Genomic DNA, 20,180 nt, shown 5'->3' on the forward strand with positions numbered 1-20,180 from the left:
CATGGTGCTCACTCTTTGGAACATGATGCCATGAGAAATTAGATTAGCCAAATGTGTTGCAATTTTTATTTCAAATAATTGAGATTGTACTCATTCTCCTTTGGATATCTTCTACAAAGTCACTAAGTTTGATGGAGCTTTGTCAGGACTCCATACCTGCCATGGATGCAGCCTTGGAGCCCCCAAACTCTTTTTGCCTTCGTTCCTTCTCCTTTTCAATCTGGAGGTATACACAGCCTTCAAGACATGTGCCAGAGTCATAAAGACACTGTAAATATAGTGATAATTTCGGATCTGGACTGTATTCCTTCCCTTTGGGGATTCCAGCTGCACTTTCTGGGTGCATCTTCTCCGGCTTTTGACAGAAAAGTCATGTTTTGATAAAAAACACTGAAAACACCGACCTTCAAACTGTCGATCTACAAAGAAATAAGTTTGAAAGGCATCATGTTTGGGGTTTTTTTTCACCTGAAAAGCAAAACTCCAAATACTATGGGTGTATTTGAATAGTCTGTGCTTTTTCATTGAATATATTCCCAGAGTTGTGGTGATCCATATTTTCCCTTCAATGAGTCCTGGCAAAGACATAAATGTTAAATGGAAAGGAAGACTTCTGTCCAAAGGAGAATCATATTCTATAAAGTGAACAAAGACATTGATTTGTCTCCACTTGGAGATGGCATCCCTGAACAGTGCTGTAGGTATAATTGTTGAGAATCTTTGTGATATAACCACACAAATTCTGTTCCTGACAAGCAAAAGAGTAAAAGTCCTCATGAAATTTTCTCCATTTTCTGTGTCTGAACCAAAGAGGCCAATCAAGGTCCATCTGAAATGGAGGAGCACTTGAATAATTCCTGGATAGTGGAAACCTTCTTTGGGGACCATCCGATGGAAAAAAGGAAAATGATTATTATCGCTCAGAGCCTCTGAAGCAATTCGATCACTGATCTGAAAAAAGCAATAAAAATGCTATGATATCATGGTGTGTGTGTGTGTGTTCAGATAAAGTCCAAAATATTAGGTTTTAATAAATGCAATTTTGTTTTGATAAACATATAACAAAATCCATTTTTGTTTTGATAAACATGTTGATTAGCCATTGTTTAAAATATTTTATACAGAATATTAATATCACGGTACATAAAAATGGAATAGAAGAAACCATTGCAGTAAAAAGAAAAATAATAAAAAATGCAAATCATACCACCATTACCCTACAATTTCTTATAATGCCCATACACTGGAGGTACTACCCTTCACTGAACATACCATACACCCCATGATACCTATAATGGCCATAGTGAAAAGTAGCTCTTGAATTCCATAACTGTTGAATCTATCACTCACCCTCTACCATCCCACTCACTTTACCAGATAGAGAAACATAGACACAAACCTGTGGGACTTTGTAGATGCCTGCTAATGTTGACATCTGGATGGAAACATCCCTATCAGCTGTATCAAGAAGAGCCAGAATGTTGTCCTTCATTCCACAGCTGTAGTTGGGAATATTGGCTTCTCCAGTAGAGAGCATGTCCAGCAAGGCATCTGAAGTGCCAAGTGTGTTTGAATAGTTGTCATGGATGTTGTAGCCAAGTGTCACATTGTACAGGAGCCAGATATTTTTGTTGGCCACTTGAATATTGAAAATAAAGCGTATGATTCTTGACATATCAAAAGGTGAACTGGTATAAAAGAATGTTCATATTACTATATATGTCAAGAACAGCAGTAAGAAATTACTTTTTTTTCTATTTAATCCTCTCTTTCTGCATAATCTTATCAAGCCTTAAGCCAATATTGACCTCTAGAAAGAGACAAATCACATCCATTCATCACCATTTAATATTTGTAAGTGTTGAGAAGATGGGATTGAGGTAGTCATCCACTGGATATTTGTACCAATTTTTATCAGCAGGCAAGTAGCCAGGTTGCAAAATAATTCATTAAAGTGGAACCATCAGAAAAATTACCTAGAAAAAAACCCCCCATCACTCTCTAATCCTATAACAATAGGCATTGAATAGTAATGGGCTGGGCAGAGTCAATTATATCCTTTGAATCCCTACTTTTTTTAAAAAAGTCAGTAATGAAGAAATGGATTCAGGATTAGATAGGGAGGGGAAAATAATACCAGTATGGATAATAGTTGCTTTTGTCATATCTTTGCATTTGAGTGTTAGAGATAGAGAAAATATTGGCATTGAAAGGATTCAAGAAATTTGATGGGTCCTGCAATATAGGTGTAAGGGAAATAAGAACTGCAAATGTAAAGAATGCAACTCCATCGCATTGAATGACTTACAAGTGAATCTGACTATCAGGAGCTACGTTGAAAGTCAACGGTGCATGTGATATTTTCGTTGCAGTGATTACCATACTAATAAGATGGTCTCCTGTCCTGTAAAAGCTCCATGGCTTTTTTGCATCTGGGTGCTCCAAAATCAGTGGGCACTTCATTCTAAGCTTCCCAGAGACTGGCTGGGATACCAATAGCATCAGAAGCAGAAGAAGGATGTTCATGAAGTAGACCCAGAGACAGGGTTTGAGCAATCGGTACTTTTATTCAGCTCAGAGAATAAGTGACAGCTCAGCAAGGTAAAGTGACGATTCAGCGAGTACCGACTGGCTCTGCAGGGAGAAGCCGCTTCTTTTATACTTTTGCGGTTCCCGCCAAAGCGAGAGCCGGCCGCGTCTGAGCCAATCAGGAGCGACTTCCTGCTTGGGCTCAGACAGCGCTGGAAAAGAGGAACAAACTATTTACAGCGTTACAAGGTAGCCATTTCAGGATACAACACCCCTCCCCTCATAGTTGGACCCATCCATCAAGAAAGCCACGTGACGAAGTCGTCCAATCGGTGAGGCCTTCGAGATTCTCGCGCTGACCTGCGCAGTCCATTTTCTCCTTCGCCACTGACTGTGGAGGATGGCTCGCCGCTGTTCTCCCGGTGCGGCGGACTAGGCCTGGCGGGCCCAACGAAGGCCTCGGAGGACGAGGATGGCTCGGCGTCGCTGGATGGTTCCCCCTGGCCCGATAAGTCTCTCTGCGTGTTTCTTAGTTCGGGCAATGTATAAAAGTCTGTTGAGGGGGGAGAGTCCGAGTCAGCGGGTTGTTGTAATTGGTTTTCAGTTCGTTTCCGAATGTGGTCTATGTGTCGTTTCCACAAACGACCATCCTCCAGTTTAACAATATAAGTCTTGGGTGCATTTTGCTTAACAATAATTCCCTTCATCCAGTTTACATTTCCATCAAAGCATTTTACATATACATTTTGACCCAAATACATTTCTCTTTCTGGTTTTATGCACATTTGGTTATTATTCAAACAGAACCTTGGGTTTAACCTGTCTAGTGGTGACCTCAACTTTCTCCCCATCAATAACTCTGCAGGGCTTACATGTGTGTGCGAGTTAGGGGTAATGTGCTGGGTTAATAAGAATTGGTCCAAGTTCTGTTGCACATCTCCAGGGCCTGACCTGTGCAATGCCTCTTTTGCCACCCTTACGTAACGTTCTGCCAACCCGTTAGCCCAGGGCGAGTAAGGCGAGATGAGGGCATGTCTGACCCCCAGGCCATCTAGGAATAATTCGAATTGCCTGGCTGTTAGTTGTGGTCCATTGTCAGACACCAATAGATCAGGGCAACCATGGGATGCAAACAGTCTGCTCAATACCTTGATAGTGGCACTTGTGGTTATGTTGTTCATTGCTATTATTTCCAACCATTTGGAGAAAGCATCAACCACTATTAGGAAATACTGAGACCCCACTGGGCCAGCAAAATCAATGTGGATCCTAGACCAAGGGCCAGCAGGCTGTTCCCACTCAGCCGGAGTTGTTTTGGGGGGATTGGGCCTAGACTCTTGGCACGGGTCACACTTTGAAACCCAACTTTCAATATCAGCATCAAGCCCTGGCCACCATAAATGCCCCCTTGCTAGGCTCTTCATCCTGACAATCCCAGGATGGCCCACGTGTAACATTCTGAGTACCTTTTCCCTTAGGCGTTTTGGGATGATCACTCTATCCCCCCACAGCAAACAACCTTTTACATATGACAATTCAAGCCTTTTGTTCTTAAAATCACACAATTCAGGTTTAACAATATCATTTTGCCATCCCTTTAGAACACAGTTCACTACTTGTTTCAGGATTTGGTCTTGCTGCGTGTGTGCAGCTACCTCTTTTGCTGTGGTTAGTGGGTTTTCCTCGAGTTCTATCATTAGCACGTCTGTGGTTGGAACAGGGTCTTCTACCAAGTCTGCTATGGGGCATCTGCTGAGGCCGTCTGCATGATTGATTTCCTTCCCCCCCTTGTGGGTGAGCTCATACTGATACCCAGAGAGGAAAAGGGCCCATCTGATTAGTCTTGGAGACATAAAAGGTGGAGTGGGCTTGTTGGGGGCTAGCAGGCCTAGTAGGGGTTTGTGGTCAGTGACTAGCTCAAAATTTCTTCCAAAAATGTAATTGTGAAACTTCTTTACCCCTGCCACTAATGCCAGAGCCTCCTTGTCTAACTGGCTATAATTTCTCTCCGTGCTGGTCATGGTTCTTGAAAAAAATGCTATTGGGGCCTCTGTCTGATTAGGTAGAACGTGAGCTAGGACTCCTCCTATGCCGTACGGCGAAGCGTCGCACGTGAGCCTAATGGGTAGTGAGGCACTATATTGGACTACTACACTTTTAGAAGTTAGTAAATTTTTTATTTGAGCAAAGGCTTCACGTTCAATTTTCCCCCATGTCCAGCGGGCTTCCTTCTGGAGTAAACGATGGAGAGGCTCTGCTACTGTTGCCTTCTGCTTTAAAAAAACGGAATAAAAATTAAGGAGGCCCAAAAATGCTTGCAACTCACTCTTATCTCGTGGCTCTGGGGCTTCTCTAATTGCTCTCAGCTTCTCAGTTGTGGGGTGGATACCTTCCTTATCTATTTTATATCCTAGGAATTCAATACTGTTAGTTCCCCAGACACATTTATCAGGCTTGATTCGTAACCCTTTGTCCTGTAGCCTCTTAAGTACTTCCCTTATTCTTTTGTTCACTTGTTCCTGGTTTTCCCCTGCAATTAAGATGTCATCAAAATATGGGATGGCCCCATTTACCCCTGACAATAGGCGTTCCATGATGCTCTGGAATATCCCTGGGGCTATGCTCACCCCAAACTGTAACCTCGTGCATTTGAAAGCCCCCCTGTGCGTTACAATTGTTTGAGCGTTTGCTGTTTGTTCATCGACCGGAAGTTGCTGGTAAGCCTGCGCCAGGTCGATCTTTGCGAACCTTTTCCCCTCCCCCAGGGAGTGTAAGAGTTGTTGCACAACCGGAATGGGGTAGGGGTGGTGTTGGAGTGCCTTATTCAGGGTTGATTTGTAATCAGCGCAAACTCTTAAGGAGCCATCTGGCTTCAGGGGTGTCACTATGGGAGTTTCCCATGGCCCCTGTTCCACAGGGACCAAGATACCTTGACTAATGAGTTTGTCCAGCTGTAAGTCTAGCTTGGGGAGAAGCGGGAGGGGAACCCTGCGAGGTTTCAGTCTAACTGGTGGGACCTTGGGGTCAATAGAGAAAGATATGGGGGTTCCCTTATACAATCCTAAGGTGGGGCTGAACACTTCAGGGAACTCTTTCACAAAGTTAGGCATAATATCACAGTTTACATTACACACACCCGAAATTTCAATCCCCAACGGTTCCATCCATGCTAGCCCTAGCAGGGAGTGTTTGGCCCCCGTCACAATAAGCATGGGAAGGGTACATTTGACATTCTTAAATACAATAGGTACATTTGCAGTTCCCAGGACCGAGATTACCCCCCCTTGGAAGTCTCTGATCACCAAAGAGGTTTGAATTAGGTCAGCCTCAGACACATTAGGCATATATAGCTTAAATTTTTCCCAGGGCATGATGGTATATCTCGAACCCGTATCTAGCTCCATTGAGCAAGGCTGGTTATTTAGCAACAACGAGATAACAATTTTAGCCCCCTTTTTGGTTGCCGTGTTATTCACGGAATATTGAGAGTTACCTCTATTGTAGTCTCGGTTAGCGGTGGGGTAATTCCTTTGACCCGAGTTGCGGAACGGTCTCCTTTCTCGCGATTGGGGGGGGTGGTTTTGGGGTCGCTGGTATTGTTGTGTGGCAAAAGTTTCTTCTGGTGCCGTTGCCCTGCATGCGATGGCGATGTGGCCTCTCCGGTTGCAACGGCGGCAAGTGGTGTCGCGGAACGGGCATCGATGGCGCTGGTGATTTCCCCGGCAGCCCGCGCAGGGGGCTGGATGAGTAGCTCTAGGGTGTCTCGGTTGGTCTTGCAGGAGGAGGCAGTCGTCCCCGTTGCTAGTTAGCTGGCCGCGGACGTCTGTTCCCATGGCGCTGGGAGACTCGGCGTCGATTTTGGCAATGGTTTCTCGCCTTCCGTGCTCTTTTAATTCTCTTGCCGCTGCGTCGGCTGCTTCCGCGGTTTGCGCTAATTTGATTACGGTTTGTAGAGTCGGCTCATCTTCGGTGAGGAGTTTACTTCTCACTGTGTGGTTCTTCATGCCGAAAATCAAGGCGTCGGTGAGGCGAGCTTCCGGATCTTGAAACTTGCATTGAGCGAGTACCGTTCGAAGCCGCGTTGTGAATTGGCTTATCGACTCGGTTTCTCTCTGAGCCATCATGTGAAATTGATGCCGGTAAACCACGGCTGGTCTGGTTGGTTTAAAATGGCTCGCTAGTTTCTGTTGAAGGACGTCCCACGCTGTGGCTCTTGCTTGTTCTGGTTCGGTGAGAGTTTGGGCAAGTCTACGGATCTCTGCGCCGCAGTAGTTTAGAAAAATAGCCCGTCTGCGATCGGCTCCGGCGTCCTGCATTCCCGCCGCCTCGAGGAATATCTCGAAGGTGGCCATGTACTCGTCCCAAGTCATTTTCTCGGCATCGAAAAGTTCTGGAGCCTGGCCGATCTGGATTTTGTCCATGTTGCACGCGAAGTTCTTCCGTTCGTTCGTCGCCAGTGAAGTAGACCCAGAGACAGGGTTTGAGCAATCGGTACTTTTATTCAGCTCAGAGAATAAGTGACAGCTCAGCAAGGTAAAGTGACGATTCAGCGAGTACCGACTGGCTCTGCAGGGAGAAGCCGCTTCTTTTATACTTTTGCGGTTCCCGCCAAAGCGAGAGCCGGCCGCGTCTGAGCCAATCAGGAGCGACTTCCTGCTTGGGCTCAGACAGCGCTGGAAAAGAGGAACAAACTATTTACAGCGTTACAAGGTAGCCATTTCAGGATACAACAGTTCATAATTCATAGGGCTGAATCAATCATCTTTCCATTTCTAAACAAGAGCAAAAAGAGTTAGGAGAATTCAAAGCACCCTCATGAAATTGAAAGGAAAGTAGATGTCCTGATTCAGACATAGAAAAGTTTAAATTCACCTGGAAAGGAGATAAAGATACATTCAAGAGTCCCAAAGGTTTTGCCACACAATGTGAGTGGAGACATTTATCTTCTTCTGATGAAGACATTTATCTTCTTCTGATGAAGACATTTATCTTCTTCCTCCCCTCCCTGCTGCTTCAGTCTGATGTTTACTTCAAAGATAATTACTGGAGAAGCAGCAGAAAATGTCTCAGAGCCCAGGATGATGATAATTACAGTGCGAAGCAACTTCTCTGGGGATCCTGAACTCATTTCATGGTTCCATAAGCAGGGGAGTAGTACTTTACAATTTTCAGGAAGTTCATGAATGAAGGCAAATATTCATGCCCCAGGATAATGTTGCAGGATCCAATCTGGGACAATCTTGGGAATCGACGGTTTAATTTTTTTAATTATCTCATGACGGGGCCCATCTACAGGGAACTACTCTTAATCCAGAATATGTCAGAGAGAGAAATTCCATGAAGATGGGTGCAGCATGAGTCCAAAAGCTTGGAAGAGTAAACCGCTGTTCCCAAAGATTGTTTCAGGATTCCATTCTAAATAAGGTCTGGATGACTACAGCTCATTGGGATCCCAGTCTTGAGTTGACGTTTCATAAAATTTCTTTTAATTATTTTAGTGCCATTTTCCCCTTTATGTTACAGAGAAAGAAATGGGCAACCTATGATTCTTCTAATCCCTTTATCCCTTTTGATCAAATTCTTCCCCAGCCATTTCTGCACATTATTCCTGGTTTTGTCAGAAGGTCAGTATTATTGCAATTGTTTTCACCCACACAGAAGAAAGGGCAGCCCAGAAGATCTCCGGGACCGCTTTCTGCTGCACGAATCCCAGCGACCAGTTAGGTCCCACAGAGTTGGCCTTCTCCGGGTCCCGTCGACTAAACAATGTCATTTGGCGGGACCCAGGGGAAGAGCCTTCTCTTTGGCGGCCCCGACCCTCTGGAACCAGCTCCCCCCGGAGATTAGAACTGCCCCCACCTTCCTTGCCTTTCGTAAACTTCTTAAAACCCACCTCTGCCGTCAGGCATGGGGGAACTGAGACATCTCCCCTGGGCCTATACAGTTTATACATGATATGTTTGTGTGTATGTTAGCTTTTAATAATGGGGTTTTTAGTGTTTTTTAAATTATTAGAGTTGTTTTTACATTGTCTTTATTATTGCTGTGAGCCGCCCCGAGTCTACAGAGTGGGGCGGCATACAAATCTAATAAATAAATAAAAAAACAAACAAACAAACAAACAAACAAACAAAATCATTCTGAAAGCTATTTGTCAAAGAAAGCAGGTGGCTGATGGACAAGAAGGTGAAGAAGGACACCACTTACATTTTAGTCACTACTAACTCACTCTAATAGCTTCATTAATTTTGATAACTTCTTTGCAACTAAGGGCAGGACAAGAAGCAATGGGAGAACCAATATAGAACTAAGAATAAATTTCCTGACAGTTAAGAACAGTTAATTAGTGGAACAGCTTGCCTCCAAAAGTTGTAATTTCTCCAACACTGGATGTTTTAAAGAAAATGTTGGATAACCATTTGTCTGAAGTGGTGTGGGGTTTCATGCCTAAGCAGGGGGTTGGACTAGAAGACCTCCAAGGTCTATTCAATTCTGTTAATGTATAAAAAGTTATTGGTTCCTGCATATTTGTATTTTGATGTTCACTGCCAGAAGTCTTTGACCAGAGACGTGCTTTTCATTTAAGTCATTATAGGATTAACGTTCAAACTGGACAAAAACAGCTCTCTGTTTATCTAAGGTAATTAAACACACTTCTGTTTGTCTAGCATAAAAAGTTAATTAGACACTCTTCTATTTAGGGTTTCCTGCCTGAGCAGGGAATTGAACTAGAAGACCTCTAAACTCCTTTCCAATTCTGTTATTCTATTCTGATATTTTAGTTCTGCATTAACCATCTTCTTCATTTCCCTTCATTGATTTCCCCCCCCCACTTCAAAAAAATACAATAATCAAAATTTATGAAAATCTATATGGATTCTTAAGTATAAGAATCTCCAAGTCTTCGGAGAGGGGCAGCAAACAAATCTAAATAATAATAATAATAATAATAATAATAATAATAATAATAATGGGGACTCTTTGTCCCCATTGCTATTCATCATCGCTATAATCCTGCTGTCACTCATCCTACAGAAAACAAACCTAGGCTACCAAACTGCTAGGAATTCACCAAAAATTTCACACCTGCTGTATATGGATGACCTGAAGTTGTACAGAAAATCAGAAACTAAGATACAGTCACTAACCAACTCTGTGTGAATCTTAAGCAATGACATTAGCATGGAGTTTGGCCTGGATAAATGTGCCACAGTGGCACTGAAAAAGGGGAAAATCACTGAAAGTGAGGGCATTGAAATGCCAAATGGTCAAACCATCAAATGCCACCAGCCAGAAGCCTACAGATACTTGGGCATCTTGCAACTGGATAATATCAAGCATGGCCATGTGAAAACTTTGATCAGCAAAGAGTACATCCAGAGGACCAGAAAAATTTTGAAGAGCAAACTGAATGGTGGCAACACTATCAAGGCTATAAATATGTGGGCCATACCTGTCATTAGATACACAGCTGGCATAGTGAACTGGACTCAAGCAGAGCTGGACAACCTGGACAGGAAAACCAGAAAATTAATGACGATCCATCATGCACTACACCCCCGCAGTGACATTGACAGGCTGTATTTACCAAGGAAAATAGGTGGCAGAGGACTTTTGCAAGTGAAGAGATAGTAGAAGAAGAGAAGCATGCATTAGCTGACTATGTGAAGAGGAGCAAAGAGTGGCTTACAAGTGGAACACTCAAAAAGGAGACAGAAGGACTAATACTGGCAGCACAAGAACAGGCTATTAGAACAAATGCTGTCAAAGCCAGAATTGAAAAATCAACAGATGATCCAAAGTGCAGACTCTATAAAGAAACAGATGAAACAATCGATCACATACTCAGCTGCTGCAAAAAGATTGCACAGACTGACTACAAGCATAGACATGATGCTGTGGCAAAGATGATCCACTGGAACTTGTGCCAGAACTACCATTTACCAGTGGCAAAGAACTGGTGGGATCATAAGCCCGAAAAAGTGGTCGAAAATGAGCAAGCAAAACTACTGTGGGACTTCCAACTTCCGACTGACCAAATTCTGAAGTATAACACACCAGACATTGTGATCGTGGAGAAAAAGAAAGTATGGATCATTGACATCGCAATCCCAGGAGACAGCAGAATTGTGGAGAAGCAGCTAGAGAAATTAGTGAAATACGAAGATCTAAAAATCGAGCTGCAACGACTCTGGCATAAGCCAGTGAAAGTGGTCCCAGTGGTACTTGGCACGCTGGGCTTAGTACCAAAGGATCTCATCGGACATTTGAAAATCTCCATCTGTCAATTGCAAAAGCCTGCTTTACTGGGATTGGCAAACATAATTCGCCACTACATCACACAGTCCTAGGTGCTTGGGAAGCGCCCGACTAGTGATGAAATATGAAATCCAGCATAGTGATCTCGTTTGCTGTGTTGTACTGATAATAATAATAATAATAATAATAATAATAATAATAATAATAAAAATAAAAATAAAAATAAAAATAAAAATAAAAATAAAAATAAAAATAAAAATAAAAATAAAAATAAAAATAAAAATAAAAATAAAAATAAAAATAAAAATAAAAATAAAAATAAAAATAAAAATAAAAATAAAAATAAAAATAAAAATAAAAATAAAAATAAAAATAAAAATAAAAATAAAAATAAAAATAAAAATAAAAATAAAAATAAAAATAAAAATAAAAATAAAAATAAAAATAAAAATAAAAATAAAAATAAAAATAAAAATAAAAATAATAATAATAAGGCATTGCTTGAAGAATCTCTCCATGTTCATGGACACTTTAAAATTGTTGCTATTGTGATATTTAAGCAATAAATATGTATTATATAATTTGCTTCTATCTTCACAAGCAACAGAAAAGCTTTTCCCTCCATTAAAGAAACATGATTCTAAAAATTAGGGATTATCAAACAGGAGAAGCTGAAATCAACATTTCCTTCCTTCACATGCTATGATAGGGTCCACTTCAACTCTTCTCTTAGGGTCTTTGTTTTTATTGTGTATCACATTAAAATCACCCATTATGATAAAGTTTGTTAGATTTAATTCCAGGATTTTTTTTATGTAATTGTGTGTAGAATGCTGGTTGATTAATAGTGGGTGCATATATTCCTATTATTGTTAATTGTTAGTTTTTTATCGTTATTTGTACCAGTAGATTATGACCAAAAAGCCCAGCTTTCTCGGAGCGGTCGAGAAAAGCAGGGCACCAGGGCAACGTCAAAATCACATTTTAAAAAAGTCCCGATTTTTTGAAAGAAGCCCCCGGGAAGCCGCAGTGAGAAAGGGCGTGAGAAAGAAAGAGAGAGAGTGAGAAAGAGAGAAAGAGAGAGCAAGAGGGGGGAGAGAGAAAGATAGAGATAGCAAGAGAGAGAGATAGCAAGAGAGAGAGGGCAAGAGAGAGAAAAAACAAGAGAGAGAGAGAGAGCACAAGAGAGAGAGGGAGAGAGAAAGGGAGGAAAGAAGAGAGAGAGAAAAGGAGAGGAAGGGTATATATATATATATACATTGGACAAACTAACCGAAGAGTGAGCCAGCGCATGGCAGAACATATGAATGCAGTCAAAAAACAGGAGAAGACCTCCTCCCTTGTCCAGCACATTAAAAGAACAGGGCACGAAATTGACTTTGAAAAAACTAAATTACTCCACAAAACAGAGAATTTATATAAAAGAATCTCTCTAGAAGCTATCGAAATTGAAAAGAGATCCTTTTGTATAAATAAAAGGGATGATACCTCGCGCCTGCCAGAGATTTGGAAACCAGCCTTAAACAAAATAAACACTTCATTATAATCAATATGTCAATCATTTAATTATTATGATTTTAGAATTTTATATTTGGAAATCAGCCTTAAACAAAACACTTCATAATCTTCATGCCATTCCTTCTATAACCATGATTACACCAACCAATCAGATCACGGAAGCATAGTCACCCAATCTATTTGCTACATTCAAAGCAAATCTCCACCCCCACACTACATGCTAAGAAGAAATGTCAGTTGCTAATATTCATTTGCAAAAACACAAAGATTGGAACTCCAGCCTGATGATGGTGAATGGGATTTCACCGAAACGTCGCATAAACATGCAAAATATTACACAGGGCAAAACCCGAACTCAGAACAATCTACATATATATATATATATATATATATATATATATATATATATATATATATATATATGTGTGTGTGTGTGTGTGAATGATGAGGCAGCAGCCATCTCGATCACCGGAACATAGAAACTTTAATAAAATCACTTAGCTTTCGTTAGCGTGCTGCTAACTTCGTCAGAGTTTTAAAATGCCGTGGGAGACAAACATCTTTGTTTGTCTCCCATGGCATTTTAAAACTCTGACGAAGTTAGCAGCACGCTAACGAAAGCTAAGTGATTTTATTAAAGTTTCTATGTTCCGGTGATCGAGATGGCTGCTGCCTCATCATTCACGTATGTACCTGGAACTCGCATTTTTAGGACTATTCTTGATATATATATATATATATATCCTAGTCTCCCTTAATTTTCAAATTCAGCTTAAACATGTGACACATATAGATAGAATTGTCGGCTATCAATAAAATTAACTGCCTTGGAAATGGCCCTGGGTTGGGCCGAGAGGCAAAAAAGGAGCTGTGATGTTCCTTCAATATACCAGGGTGATTCGACACAAAAATGTAACCCTTCCCTGGTACAGAGCTGAAGGGATTGGATACTGTAGCCTAGAGGATAATTCTCTGCCTTACAAGGCAAAGGTTGCAGGTTCAAGTCCCAGTGGGTATGGCTAGCTGATGAGGCCAAAATAAGGCTGAAATAGATCTATCCTAGTCTCCCTTAATTTTCAAATTCAGCTTAAACATGTGACATATATATATATATATATATATATATATATATATATATATATGGCTAAACTCCCCCCCCCTCTCAGTGGTGTCCCTCTTTCCCAGTCTTAAAATGTGGTCACTTTAGGCTAAGTAGATTCTTTCAATAGGAACCAGACCAGTTTGGTGCAGTGATTAGGTTATGATGTTCAACAAGGCTACTCAAATAACTTGTGCCCAGCATGGCTACTTAGGTTTATTTATTTATTTTATTTATTTATTACATTTGTATGCCGCCCCTCTCCATAGACTCGGGGCGGCTCACAACACAATAAAAACAGTTTATAACAAATCTAATAATTTACAATTTAAAATATTAAAAAACCCCATTTTTAAACAGACATACACACAAGCATACCATACATAAATTGTATAGGCCCGGGGGAGATATCTCAGTTCCCCCATGCCTGACGACAAAGGTGGGTTTTAAGGAGTTTGCGAAAGGCGAGGAGGGTAGGGGCAGTTCTAATCTCTGGGGGAGCTGGTTCCAGAGAGTCAGGGCCACCACAGAGAAGGCTCTTCCCCTGGGGCCCGCCAACCGACATTGTTTAGTTGACGGGACCCGGAGAAGGCCCACTCTGTGGGACCTAATCGGTCGCTGGGATTCGTGCGGCAGAAGGCGGTCTCGGAGATATTCTGGTCCGATGCCATGAAGGGCTTTAAAGGTCATAACCAACACTTTGAATTGTGACTGGAAATTGATTGGCAACCAATGCAGACTGTGGAGTGTTGGTGTAACATGAGCATACCTAGGGAAGCCCATGACTGCTCTCACAGCTGCATTCTGCATGATCTGAAGTTTCCGAACACTTTTCAAAGGTAGCCCCATGTAGAGAGCATTACAGTAGTCGAACCTCGAGGTGATGAGGGCATGAGTGACTGTGAGTAGTGAGTCCCGGTCCAAATAGGGCCGCAACTGGTGCACCAGGCGAACCTGGGCAAACGCCCCCCTCGCCACAGCTGAAAGATGGTTCTCTAATGTGAGCTGTGGATTGAGGAGGACACTCAAGTTGCAGACCCTCTCTGAGGGGGTCAATAATTCCCCCCCAGGGTGATGGACGGACAGGTGGGATTGTCCTTGGGAGGCAAAACCCACAGCCACTCCGTCTTATCAGGGTTGAGTTTGAGTCTGTTGGCACCCATCCAGGCCCCAACAGCCTCCAGACACCGGCACATCACTTCCACTGCTTCGTTGATTGGACATGGGGTGGAGATGTAAAGCTGGGTATCATCACCCCATGCCCTTGGATGATCTCACCCAGCAGTTTCATGTAGATATTGAATAGCAGGGGGGGAGAGGACCAACCCCTGAGGCACCCCACAGGGGAGAGACCTCGGGGTTGACCTCTGGCCTCCCACTAACACTGACTGCTACCAACCGGAGAGGTAGGAGGAGAACCACTGAAGAACAGTGCCTCCCACTCCCAACCCCTCCAGCCGGCGCAGAAGGATACCATGGTCGATGGTATCGAAAGCCGCTGAGAGATCAAGAAGCACCAGGACAGAGGATAAACCCCTGTCCCGGGCCCATCAGAGATCAAGGTTGCTGTAAGTATTGCTGCCCAACTAGGTTTCATTCAAACAATACTATTATCTATCTATCTATTTATCTATCTATCTATCTATCTATCTATCTATCTATCTATCTATCTATCTATCTATCTATCAATCATCTATTTATTTAATCTGTGTGTTCTGGCAAGTATGTATTGATGGTATACAAAGATTAGTGATGGGCGAACGCAACGGTGTTCTGGTTCGGCAAGTTCGGACGAACTTTACGCAAAATTTGGCTGAACCCGAATCAAACCCGAACCCGAACAGGGAATCCCTCCCACGAAAAGATTCCGGGGGCAGAGCTTTGATGTCACCGGCAGATCGCTAAGGATGCCAAGGTGATCACTTCCTGGTTTCCTGGAAGTTTGAAAAAATTTTGGGTTCGTGTTTGGCATACCGAACACCGCAAAATTCGGTACGGACCCGAATTGTGCGGATTCGGTTCACCCATTACTAACAAAGATATTATATTTATATACATGATACTAGTAAAAGAGAATCATTAGGACGGGGGACGGAAGGCATGCTGGTGCATGCCCCTTATTGACCTCTTAGGAATCAGAAGAGATCAACAGTGGATAGTCTAAGGGTAAAGTTTTGGGGGTTAGATGATGATACTACAAAGTCTGGTAGTGAAATATACATTCTCAACACAGGTGATCAGGCTGCATTAAGTGTGAGCTGGGAAGCAGACTCAGGGCTTCTCCTGCTCCAACAAGAGTTGTCTCAAACTTCAGGGGTCTGTGTTTATAACAGTCTTCTCCTTACACCCCACTTATTTACTCTGGCCCTATGTGTATAGAACATATTGCCCTGGTCTTGTCAAGAACTTCACATTATTACTCTCTGTCTCATGAATCCACTAAATTCCTTATGACCCACTAATGTTCCATCTGGTATCACCAACAGTAAATCTTTCATACAAATGTTCAGAGTCTTTCCTTATTGGTAGTACACACATTCCAGCAATATGAGTTTCCCAGTAAGTTCATGAAGAGGCTAATAATGGTTGTATCACTGGTCCTCTATATTCATAACTTATGATTGTGATATATTCATAACATATAACAGTGATGGAGAACCTTTTTTGGTTCACGTGCCAAAAGAGGTGGAGGGGGAATCACATGCACGCAGTGGTGGGCTCCAGATGGAACACCCAGAATGGTCTTTCCACTGTGGAAAACGGAGCACGTAGGCCTGTTCCGGTTCCAGCTGATTCCGGTAAAAAAATTACCAATTTTTTGCTTCCATGCTAAAAAACCGCCCACGTGCCATTGCAGCTGCTGCCCAGCTCCGGCTGCACCATGCCTGCGGCGCCCCTGCAGGCAAGGTAACAGTGGCACGGCGGGCAGGAGTGGATGGTGGTGGGGAGCCGCTGCCGCAAGAGGTGCAAGGGAGGGCAAGGCAAAAGATGGCCAGCGGCTGCAGGCAGTCACTGCCATGAGAGGTGTGGTGATGGGCAGGGTAAAAGGCGACCGGCGACTACAGGCAGCCACTGCCGCAAGAGGCACCTGGGGATGGGCAGGGAAAAAGGTGGCAGGAAGCCACTGTGACAGGCGCATGGGTGGGTGTGGCAAACGGTGGCGAGAAGGGGCAAACAACAGCAGCAGCAGCGAGCGGGCAAATGGCATCAGCAAGTGGGGGCAAACAGCAGCAACAAGCAGCTATTTCTGGGGGTTTTTCTCTTCTGCGCATTCGCAGAAGTGAAAAAATCCAGAAATCTCATCCTCGCATGAGATTAGGTTTCTGCACATGCGCAGAAGCTGAATTCCACATGAGGTGCATGCACACGCAGTGTGCAGAGGTGCACTAGTGGGGGCATGCACTCCCAGCCCATTCTGGTATGGCTGCGAATGGTAGCCTGCCCCTGCATGCATGTGTGCCCACACCCTTAATTCCATACAACCCCACAAGCATGTGTACACAACACCACCCTACCACCTCTCTCCTGGCACACAATGCCAATTTTTCACTCTCCCTAGGCTACTCGGAGCTTGGGGAAGGTGAAAATGGCCTTCCCCAACCCCCCACACCCGGAAGCCCTCCAGAAGCCAGATATGACCCATTCCCCAACTTGAAACTGGCCATTTCTCGCCTCCAAAGGCCACTGGGTGTTCTGTCTGGGTCACTCCGGAAGCTATGACCAACCCAAAAAGATAAGCCAGACACACCGGTAGAATCCAAACACAGTTTTATAATTGTAAAAAGAAACGAAGCCAACAGAAAATGTCCTTACAAAGCAGGAAAACACTAGAACATAAATATAGGATCCTTGCTGTCAAGACGAGGCTGTAGATAACAGACATACACCTCCCACGAGTCTTCAAAACTGCTGGGCCATGAGCCAGGAACAGAAAACGCCGAGAAACAATGCAGGTTACAGCAACTCCAAACTAATAAGACTCCACATGGCTTCAAGAGTTTGCCTGCCTTATAAACCCTTCCCTGCTAATGAGGACCACACCCAAGCCCTGGTGTTCCTTATTCAATGCTGATAATATTTTTTCAATTGATCCTTCCTTTGATCTAGACATCTCTGTCACATGTTAATGACAGCTTGTGCTTCGTCACCTAATGACTCCAAAAACTCCAAGCTACTGGCTGGGGACAGCCCCTCCCCGGGGCTGCCATGCTGTTCTTCCTCGTCACATTCCTGACTGTAATCTCCCCCGTCCGACTGCCCAGACCCCTCCTCTTTGCTGTCAGCCTCCTCCGGGCATGGAGCCAGGAGAGACGCAGCTGGTCTTTGATCTGCCTCAGGCTGAACCACAACACTGGGTGGGGTGTGGAAGACCATTTTTGCCCTCCCCAGGCTCCGAGAAAGACTCTGGAGCTTGGGGAGAGCAAAAAACAGGCCTTCCCTACCCCTTCTGGAGGTTGAAATTAGCCTGTTTTCTGACTCCCAGTGGGCTCAGAAGATGCAAAAATCAGCTGTACCAGATATGAGCTTGTGTGCCCATCAATTGACTCCTCGTGTCTTTTGTGGCACATATGCCATAGGTTTGCCATCACTTACCTATAACCTAAAATATGTAACAACAATACCACTAGATAATAACTGTGCAGTGCAATACGGGAGGAAATATAGGAAGCTGTTAGCTCTCTTCCTGACCTGGATGGGCCTGAATATTATAAGAGATCTGTGCTCGGTCAGATTCGCTCTTAGTCTTTATCCCTCTGTTCCAGTGAACAGCTACCAAATGTTTTACTACTACACTGTGGGCCTGGCTTATGCAGGATGCCCTGCATTTTCTTTCAACATCTTTCAGTGCAAATTGGGTGCTCTGGGGTGAAGCTCCATTTTTGCTACCCCTGCTCTGTTCTCTCGGCATCACTTATATTGGTTTTCCTGGAAAGCAGACACACCCATGTGGAGCTCTCTTTCCATTTTACAAGTAAAAACCACTTCTGTTGTCTCAGGAATTTAGTCTCATGACTTTTGTTGAATGGATTTTCTTTCCCTCCAATCTCTAAGAAATAAAGCAGCCAAAGTGAATTACTCAAAAAAGCTTCGAAAAAGTTGAAAAAGCGACTCAATCTTGCCAGGGTTTAACTAAAGCCTCCCCCCCACCCCCACAATAACCTCCAGGTACCAGAATAAGACATTCACAGAATAATTAGATGGTTGATTGGTTGTCCGGATAATTCTGGGTTGCTGGCTTTCCCCAGCATAAGGGTTAGCCATTCTCTGATCTCGTTGTCCCCCTCAGTACCCATCAACTCCATAACTTGTAATATCAGAAGGGGATCTGAGAAGGTTGTCTTTGTGCTCTTTATAGTTTAGTTTGGCTCTTGAAGTTGTTGAATTGTCATTGCCCAGTAGAATGGAGTTCAGCAGGCAAGTTCTGTTAGGTTAGTTGCCCAGTAACAGATTAAACATTCTAATGGGTGGCAGTTGGTTGCAGCAACATTCCAAGGAGCATCAGGCGAGACTAGATTTCCTCTCTTGTCTTTGTTGTAAACAATATTCAGCTCTGGTGTAATCCCTGTGAGTGACTTTCATTCTGAACCTTAAATGCTCAGACTGGCTGACAACCCTGACCCCTCTCCTGAGCTTAGGACCAATTTCAAATGTTTTGTTTTGTTTTGTTTCTTACATACTTATTTATTTTTTGATTCAATTTCTATGCTGCCCTTCTATAATAGAGATTCCTAAGTACATTGTTTACCTGATACCTGAAAATAAAACTCATGTTCTCTCAGGAAATTGTGTATTGTATACGTGTAAGGCTGAAACTTGAAATTGGACTTGAATAGAGACATCAATGAAGAGGGGAAGATAATGGGGCTAAAATAAAAAGAGAGAGAATTGTAAGTTGAAAGTTGCTATCTCCAAATTCAGGCAACAGACATTTGGTGCAGAACTAATACAGTCAGATTATTATTAAAGTTGGAAGGGACCCTGTAGATCATCTAGTCCAACCCCCACACTCAATCAGGAGTCCCTACACCATTTTAGACAGATCGCCATCCAATCTCCCTTTGAAAGTCTCAATTGTTGGAGCTCTCACAATCTCTGCAGGCAAGCTGTTCCACTGGTTGATCACTCTCACCATTGGAAAGTTCCTCCTTATTTCCAGGTTGAAACTCTCTTTGGTCAGCTTCGACCCATTATTCCTTGTCTGGACTTCTGGTGCTTTGGAAAACAGTCTGATCCCCTACACTTTGTGGTAGCCCCTCAAGTATTGGGACACTGTTATCATATCACCCCTGCCCTTCTCTTTGCCAGACTGGCTATGATTAGTTCCTGTAACTGCTCTTTGTATGTTTCAGTTTCCAGTCCGCTTATCATCGTAGTTGTTCTCTTCTGCGTTTTCTCCAGAGTTTCAATGTCTTTGAAATCAGCATTTGAAATAAAAATTTGATCTTTAAATCTGAGACACTTTCACCTTCGCAAAAGGGTTTCTTTGTCCATCCAAACATACAGACCACCAAATAATTCAGGCAAAGAATAAAGCAATTATTAGGGGAGTCTTTTTCATAGGGCACACAAACAAATGATATATACATGGCAGCAATAGTACTAAGACATACTGTATATAGCTTCATAGTGCTTTACAGCCCTCTCTAAGCAGTTTACAAAGTCAGCATATTGCCCCCAACAATCTGGGTCCTCATTTTATTTATTTATTTTATTTTAAAAATATTTTTCCTCCATATATTTCATATTTACAACACAAAACATAATAAAACATCTA

The 20,180-nt window shown here is 43.0% G+C and overlaps 1 protein-coding gene across 1 annotated transcript in view; it reads right to left on the reverse strand.

The window, feature by feature from the left end:
- The window catches only part of LOC139159153 (vomeronasal type-2 receptor 26-like), a 6,068-nt gene extending 3,542 nt beyond the window's left edge, over positions 1-2,526 (reverse strand). The window contains exons 1-3 of the mRNA XM_070736505.1: positions 2,309-2,526; positions 1,400-1,688; positions 157-355 (exon numbers count right to left, since the gene is read on the reverse strand). Coding sequence (XP_070592606.1) covers positions 157-355; positions 1,400-1,688; positions 2,309-2,526 — 706 coding nt within the window. The remainder of the gene's footprint in view (positions 1-156; positions 356-1,399; positions 1,689-2,308) is intronic.
- Between the last annotated feature and the right edge of the window lie 17,654 nt (positions 2,527-20,180).

This window comes from Erythrolamprus reginae, chromosome 2, assembly GCF_031021105.1.
Source record: "Erythrolamprus reginae isolate rEryReg1 chromosome 2, rEryReg1.hap1, whole genome shotgun sequence".
In the NCBI taxonomy this organism is placed as follows: Eukaryota; Metazoa; Chordata; class Lepidosauria; order Squamata; family Dipsadidae; genus Erythrolamprus; species Erythrolamprus reginae.